General features: G+C 45.2%; 1 protein-coding gene across 1 annotated transcript; it reads left to right on the top strand.

Moving 5' to 3' along the window:
* The first annotated feature begins 1,444 nt into the window (after window positions 1-1,444).
* mrpl39 (mitochondrial ribosomal protein L39) lies at window positions 1,445-7,986 on the top strand. The gene is made up of 10 exons (XM_037467745.2): window positions 1,445-1,648; window positions 2,301-2,507; window positions 2,655-2,794; window positions 3,213-3,312; window positions 3,396-3,463; window positions 4,644-4,756; window positions 4,840-4,905; window positions 4,988-5,141; window positions 5,623-5,670; window positions 7,663-7,986. Exons 1-10 carry the CDS (start codon window positions 1,612-1,614, stop codon window positions 7,735-7,737), a joined length of 1,008 nt encoding a protein of 335 aa, XP_037323642.2. The 5' UTR covers window positions 1,445-1,611; the 3' UTR covers window positions 7,738-7,986.
* The last annotated feature ends 256 nt before the right edge of the window (window positions 7,987-8,242 follow it).

Below are 8,242 nucleotides of genomic sequence, written 5' to 3' on the forward strand. Positions count from 1 at the left end.
AAAAAGAAACGAGGCGACCCTCGACCTCCTGCGTCGTTACCGTCCTCCTGGTTGCCAGGAGACAACGTTCCGGGTTTCCGCACGGTGCCAAAACCATCTCGACAGCCAAAAGGATCATAGTGCTAAATGCATTTTGGGAAACCAGCCATCGGCCCAAGCCCGAGTTGGCAGTGCGCTCCCCAGTTTTATCGCTCCTCTTCTCTTCTGCTTCTTCTTTTTTTTAAATTTTTTTTTTACTTTTGCACGTTTGGGAACTTTTTTCTTCCTTCCCTTTTTTCTTTCGAACAGTGCCAGACCAGTCACCTGGATATCCCGACCCGGATGTCAAGTAACACCACTGTGATGGAGTCGTACTGGAAGTTAATCTCACAGCAGGGCCCGCCTGAATATGAATGAATGACGAGATGAGAGAATGTCTGAAAAAAAGGGAGCCGCACCTTATTAATGCAGAAGATCCCAACTGTTGACATACTGTGGATGGTGTGTGCATGTTGTACTGTCACACTGACATTGAGTACGATCAACGTCACCCAAAGAGACAGTATCGATCAATCAACTGATGAAACAATCAGCCGGACACTTCTTTACACCTTACAGATGATACAAATGCCTTGTTACATTGTATGACGTGAACATCAGTGTCAGCGTGTAGTTCTTTTATCTTAACGTCACATCAGATATGTTAGCGGTTCAATGTGAGGAACACTTATTTTCAACAAAAAAAAATAAACCTTTATGCACATATGTGTCTTGTGTAGTTATTGTTGTGAGAAGGTTTTTGTGTGATTGTGACGGTAAACAATTTTTTGTTTTTATTTAAAATTTTAAAATTTGAGTGCTAAATAAAACTTTTGGGTTATACTTTAGCCTCTAGAGGTTGTTAGATTGGCACCCGTAATCTGGCTCCATCTCGGCCTGCGTTGAGGTGATTTACGATGTTTCGTCCCCTGGCCGGCCGTCTCGCTGCTCCAGCTGCTGCCATTAGTGCCAACACTCAGTGACGATTCTGGTCCAGAAAACTCCAAACTCCATTTGTCAAGTTCTGAATGCCATTAGGAGCCATTAGAGGATGAAGTTGGGGACATGTGAGACTTCAGAGCCAAGATCATAACTTTGGGATCCATCCAATCAGCGTAAGAGCAACAGTCTATCAGCACTTAGGCGACAGAGACTGTAGTAATTCAGAAATGAAATTGTCGAGGGACGCCATAAATAAGAAAACTTTTAAACAAGTGCTTAAAGAAATATCAAGTACTCTACTGAGACATATTATGTTGTTAGGCCCCGTTGATGTATGTGGGTCTGATGGGTCTTTTTTTTCTCTCACTCTCTCTAGCAACAGATAAATATAGCATATCAGGGTTTCCTTTACGTGAGCCTTTTTAAAATATTGATCAACAGTGACACCTGCTGTTACAAACCGGAACTGCACCTTGTCGTCCATGCCACACGGACCTTTATGGACACTGACTACAGTTCCTGCCCGGACCGGAATATTAGTTGCACACAAAATAGGCATGGCGTCCTTCAAACAGAAGTGACACACCTTTATCAATTTGGCCCTTCTGTATCTTTTTATTTTCGTATGTGGGTACTTTGATATTCTTCACAATGGTGACCAGGACCGCGTGTGAACTGCTCCAGCGCCGTGAGTAACGTTAGCTACCAGTTTAGCATGCGGGCTAGCTAGAGCAAAACGATCATTGGCAAGTTTATATTTAACGTTAGGGTTTTGATGAATAATATTTGACATTTTAATTATTACATATTAACGTTACATATTATTTAAAGCAATTGTGTAATCAATAACGAAATGATTTGAATTCATTTCGGTTAGCAAGCTTTTTTTTTAGCATTAAATGACATAACGTTACTCATATTTGCGTTAAGTTATTGTTATTATTGTTTATTATGATCGCACAAGTACATCCTGACTACTTGTCTAATCACAAGGCCGTAGATATTCTAAAATGTCTTTGTTCTTGAAAGTATAAACTTCTATGAGCAGTCTGCTCTCATGTTAAGTAACGCAGTACTAAGGTTAGTTGAAGGTTTCAGACCTTCAGTTTTGTCTAATTGTGCAAATGCTCCATGAATTATACATTTAAATCAAACGCATATCCTAACTTGTATCTAAAACATTGGAGACTACACTTCCCATTATCGCACTTTTTCTGCACAGTTTGTTTACCCTTTATTTCCCAACACAAGCTCTGTATTGTATTGTATTTTTGAGTCCAGGTGAGTCCAGGTCCCCCTGACTACGTTGCTATGACAACCACCCTTTCACCCGTCCACAGGCTTTGCAACTGCCGCGGCAGCAGCGCGCGCGGCGGCCCCCGGGGGCCGCAGCCAGCGCAGTGCCGTCTTCTCCAGAGAGCAGGCGAGGCAGAGGGCTCTGTACCCCCGCATCGAGAAGATCGAGGTGTCCATGCGGGGCCCGGGCCTGGACGGGACCATGCTCGTCATGAACAAAGGGATGTCCACGCCGCTGAGCTGTGCCAGACGTGAGTCCACAGGAAGTCTCTGTGGCGAGGCGGGAGGACCCCGGACCACATGGCTCATCTGCACGCGTTGATAATGCGCCCGCTTCGTGTTTCGTCGTTGCTGAATATTTGTTTCGCTCCCTGCCGACTGTCTGCTTCTCCTGTCAGACCTGACGGAGCATCACGTGAGCAGCTCGGCTCTGGCCCTGGTGGACGGGGAACCGTGGTCTCTCCACCAGCCCCTCACCCAGTCCTGCTCCCTGACCCTGCTCACATTTAAAGACAAGGATCCCACGCTCGTCAACCAGGTGGTTAACAAATGCAATGTATTATATTATTTGAAAAGAGGTTAAGAATCTGCTGCTTTTTCTTTGTGTTTTAGGAATTTGTTTGTTATGAAAGTCAATAAAGCCAAAATTCTGTTTCTATAGAAGACGTCTTTTAAATTTCCACCATAGCTAAAATGAAACATTGTCTCTGAGCTTTCTTCTAGTGTTTCTGTCTTTCTGGCCTTTTCTTTCCATGAATAGTGTTTGTTCGATAAAGGAGTAGTGACACATACCTACAACAAAAAGGATAAATCACGCAACTTTTAACATAAGCCACCCAGTTTTTCAATCTGTCAGCTTTTTCAAATGTATTTAATAGACCTGTCTCAGTGATCGGTGTGTTCGGGACTTAGTGGAAAGGGTTTGACGTTCAGTGCGTCCCGTTGTCCCCCCTCAGGCCTATTGGCGTTCCTGCGCCGCTTTGCTCGGCCAGGTGCTGGAGACTGCGTTCAAGGACGACTTTGCTGTGGAGCTGCTCAGCACGCCCGAGGTGCCAGGTAGACGAGCTTCTCTTTGTGGCACATGACCATGGGAGGTGCTGTGGTGCCAATTTGTCTCCATGTCATTTGTCTCCATGCAGTCACTTCGGGAGCTTTCTGCTGCGACGTGGTGCTCGACCCTCAGCTCGACTCGTGGACTCCCTCTGAGGTGGGTGGGCGGGTCTGTGCGTGTGTGTGTGTGTGTGTGGGGGGGGGGGGGGGGCTGTCTGTGTCTGTCACACATAGCCCTTTCCGGTCAGGACTTTCCAACGTCAATCAAATGGAAAGGTGACTGTGTGATGAGTTCAGACCAAATACAGTTATTTTATGGTTGTGCTCCCCCCTCCTCAGCTGTACTCCGCCGCATGCTGTCTCAAATCGTAATTTGGAATAAACGAGAGCCAGAGTCATTTGCACTACATCTGTGTTGGTGTGAGGAAGAGAGACTGGAGTCTAACTTGTAACTTAAAGTAGGTGAGTTAATTCTCAAAGTAAAGTGCTAGAAGAGTGTCTTTTGTGGAAATTGTTAATTTTCACATTCATTGGTCAATGGTCCAGACAAAAAAAACTGCCATTTATGTGGCATGAAAACTAAAAACACAAACTGAAAACAGTAAAGGAAGAGCTTCTGCCTTTTAGAACATTTAACAGAGCTCATTTGGATTCAACCTGATTCAAATGCAGAGGCATCATCTACTGTGGCAAACTCAGTCACTGCTCTGTGACATTCGTTTATCCTCGCCTGGGTCATTTTATTCTTCTCTGCCTCTGTAAACGGAGTAGCTAGAGGTGCACGAGAGATATTTGCGCTCCAAAGTTTGACAATGGAGACTATTATTGTTACATAGTAAAAGTTGACTCAATGAATGAAATGGCGCGCCGCTCACATTAACTAAGTAAAGTTAGACAAGTTACCTTTGGGATTAATAACAGATGGTGTCCTGTTAGCTCCGCTGCTGCTTGTAGTGTATCAAACACGCGAATGAATCGCATGCTGGGTGGCCAAATGTTTCTGCATATTGGAGGTACTCCCTCCCCTTGACGAAATTGATCTTTTACAACCGTTGCAAGTGACGGTAATGAAGTCTTTTTGCGTAAAATATAGCCAAACTTTGGAGCGCTTCAGTCTCGGTGGCATGTTTGCTGCGTTCTGAATCAAAACAAACGCAGTGGGTGTGTGGCGTCATGACGCATTTACAATGAGCGGCATCGTTAGGAAGACATGCGAACGATTCTCATCCCTAAATATCACTGTATTATCACATTTTAAAGTGTAATAACTTCACCTGATTCTTTGTGAGATGTGTTTGTAAAACATCGTGGCGGCCTTCTTTTTTTTTTCCCTCCAGGAGTCCTTGCGGTCTCTGACCAGAGGGGCCCAGCAGCTCATCCACACCGACCTGGCCTGGGAGCCTCTGGAGGTGGCGCCCTCTGTGGCGCTGGAGGTCTTTGCACACAGCAGGTGGACGGCGCAGAGTTCTTTGCATCAGTGATGCATTTTGTTTTTCTTACTCTCACTTCATACCTCTATTGTTTGTCTTTCAGGTATAAACAGGAAGAGGTGGAACAAAAGGCAGCACAAAATCCCAAAGGCACAGTGATGCTCCACAGGTGGGTTTAATCTCCTGTTACATGTCACTTTATTTTAATCTCCTCCCACAACTATTTACCATTACCCATCACTCGTGTGTAGATGTGGTGACCATGTGCTGCTGAGTGTGGGCCCCCTGGTGGCCAGGACAGGCCTGTGCTCCCAGTACGAGGTGACCGCCCTCCACAGCCTGCAGCAGGGGCCCCGGGGCCTCCATCGCCGAGCACAGGGCCTCTCCCTGCCTCTGCAGCTGCAGGTAGGGAAATGTGCGGGACTCGAGGACCCAACAGCACTGAACCACAGCAAAGGCTTTTTTCTTCATTATTTAATCCTTTTACTGAAGTTGTGTGTGAAAACGTTCTTCCTTTGTCGTCTGTTCTCCAGTCTGACCTTCACAGGAGAGCTATTCTTAGCCACTTATTTGAGATTTTTTTCTTTGGGGTTCAGTTGGAGGCTTTTATTGCTACTAGGTGCAGACTTAGATGAAGGTCCAAATGTAACGTGACAATTGAACTAACCTATATTCCTGTGGCATGAAAAAAATGTAATTTTAAATGACAACGTGAAGATGGATAGTTTAAAATATCATCAATGGGCACCCTATTGATTCAGACAATTTGACGTTTGAATTACTGTCACAGTACAGATTCCACATCTGTTATGTTGTTCTTGTATGTGCACAGTATTTTCCGTGTATCTCCACGTGCCTGCTAGTCACGTTGTCTCCCTCTCGGCAGGCTCACCACACAGTCTGGAGGAAACTGAGGCAGCGGGCAGAGAAACTGGTAGGAAGAACAAATATCTTCTTTCTTTTGTTTTACCTCCAACAGACTTCAAAGCTGACGCATTGTGGCCAACTCTGGTCTAGATGATGGATTCTCGTCCAAATGACTGCACACTCAGCCAGCCTTTTGGATCCCACAAAGCAGCCAGGGGTTAGGATTCAACAGAGTTTACGTTTTTTTTTTTTTTATAGCTTTTGCATTTATACTTTGGCAAAAGCGGAGGAGACGCAGCGCGTGCTGCAGTCTGCAGGGGGAGGGGAAAAAAGCCGCTCTCGTTCTCCTCGCGAAGGACAGACGGCTGCTTTCAGAAGTCGACATGAAAGACACAGTCGCTAACTCGAGATCCAAGCAGGAAGTATTTTTAAATCTCTGCAGGTTCAAGGCTCCACTTTGACACACGGTGTCACTCGGATTGACGCAAAGCGGAATCGTCTGCGCGCGCGTGTGTGTGTGTGTGTGTGTGTGTGTGCGCGCGCGTTACCAAGTTGGACTCCAAAGGAGAGGCATCAATTCTTCAAACTCAAACTAGGCTGCGAGTTAATTTTGGATGGACTCATTTAGGCGAAATATATTTTGCTGCAGCTTTTCTGGCATTCTCTGTGCATCACTGATTGCGTAACAGGGCGGGGGGGGGGGGGAGAGGAGAGAAAAGAGTAGTACTCATTAATAGACACTCTTTATTTGGCAACTGATGACAAACTGCTCCGTGGCCTACATTTTACTTTCACATGTGGTTCTTCGGAGAATGGAAACGGCACTTTATGAAAGACAAAAGTCCGGACGTCGGAGACAGAGTGGACATTAAAAGTGGAGGACATTTGGATCACGTCTTTCTGGCGCTGTGAGCAGCGCATTAGCATGCAGAGCTGCTACAGGACATCACTGTTCTGATTCAGAGGACACTGCTCCATAGTATCACCTGACACACCAACGTTGTGTTGTGTGTGTGTGCTTATGATGTGTCTGGAGAGCGAGCCGTCCTCTCGTCTTTGTCCTGATGTGTTAACAGAGAGCCACTGCTGCTGCTCAGTGGAAGAGAAGCTGTAAACATAAAAGGATCCAGAACCTTTTTCCTATAAAACCACACGACGGCAGCTCGTCACGCAGATGAAAGGTCTCCTTATGGAAACTGAGCAAGCGATGTTTTAACAAACAGCGTTCTTTGACATGATCTTTTCTATTTTTTACGATGCGGCTGAATGATTGTGAGTTTTCTATTTGAAGTTATTTTCACTGATAAAGGAGCCTTTCTGCATCATTACTCTCATTCTCTGAAAAACATAAAATGGTCGAGCTGTGGTTTCTGTAAAGAAACCACAATGTTTCATTCAAAGTGGTATTTCGACACATCTTCCATTGCCTGCTGGGCATTGCTAGATGAAAATGGCAAAAGGCCGCATAAGAAGATGGGTGTAACCACTTTAGTCTTGCTTTTGAGGTTTGACCATTCATTTTGATGGAAAGCCATACAGTTTCCTTCGGGCCTTTTCATTTGTCACGCCATTAATGGGAATCTCCTCCGCACTATATATAATACACCCAATACCTACACTTCATTTTGCAGGCTATAATCTTATCTTATTGTAACACTGACGTGTTTTTAAGCTGTTTACTATATCAAACCTAGTTTTTTATTTAATGTGTTTTCCAGGCTAGATCCATGTGGACAGAATAACAGAAACACCTTACCATCCAATCCTTAAAGGAGCCCTACAACCCCATTTTAGATGATTAACCGTCAGACTTTTAGAATGCTGTTGTCCGGTGTATATGAAAAAATGTGATGTGTTTTTGTGCGTACCGGTGAGGTTCATGAAAGCAGCGCTGGTCCCCAGTCTGCCTCCAGCTGGCGCTGGAAACAAAGCCGCCCACGGCCCTCTAACGCCCCCACAGGAATGTCCTCAAAACCTCAACAAATAGGGAGGAGGTCATCGTTTAACGCAAAGTATTAATAAACACACCGGTTGACATATGTGGCTTTATTCTGCACAGGTGGAGGTTCCGACTCTTGAAGAAGTGGCTCCGCCCTCGGCCCCTGACTCCTCCCCGCCTCCGGCCAGCCAGTAACGACCTCTGTGTAACCTTCCGCACACACATCAACACTTTGTCATGTATCCGATCGTATCATTTGTTGGATAAATGTGTAAAAAAAAAAAAAAAGAATATGTGAAAAAGAACACTGGGTTTTGTCGTTCTTTTGGAAATTGCCGCAATTCTGAAACGGTTGTGACATTTTTGTAGTGTATGTTGGACCAAAGATTTCCTCCTTGTGGGGGACGGCGTGCTTCAGTTTGTAAATGTTCAGCTGATAGCAGGCGTGCGTGTGTGTGTGTGTGTGTGTGTGTGTGTGTGTGTCAGTGTGTGTCAGCAGTTTGCTCAACAACAAAAGCGGAGTGTGTCTGTTGGCTGAAGGTCGGGCAGCTGTGGAGTCCATCACTCCTCTAACAGGTGCTCTCAAATCCTCAGTGTGTTCAGTCAAGTGTGAGAAAGTGAGCCACGAGGGGCGTGTTAAACTCAACCGCTTGTTGGTGTTTTGTCATATTCTGACGTTTTTATATGTTTAGTCTATAAA

The sequence above is a fragment of the Pungitius pungitius genome, chromosome 3 (assembly GCF_949316345.1).
Source record: "Pungitius pungitius chromosome 3, fPunPun2.1, whole genome shotgun sequence".
In the NCBI taxonomy this organism is placed as follows: domain Eukaryota; kingdom Metazoa; phylum Chordata; class Actinopteri; order Perciformes; family Gasterosteidae; genus Pungitius; species Pungitius pungitius.

What these genes read in the sequence shown, in the direction of transcription:
- mrpl39 (XM_037467745.2), top strand. Translation starts at nt 1,612, where the DNA reads ATGGTGACCAGGACCGCGTGTGAACTGCTCCAGCGCC. An exon ending in ATCCCACGCTCGTCAACCAG is followed by an intron (nt 2,795 to 3,212) that starts GTGGTTAACAAA and finishes GTCCCCCCTCAG; the next exon opens with GCCTATTGGCGTTCCTGCGC. An exon ending in GGCAGCGGGCAGAGAAACTG is followed by an intron (nt 5,671 to 7,662) that starts GTAGGAAGAACA and finishes TATTCTGCACAG; the next exon opens with GTGGAGGTTCCGACTCTTGA.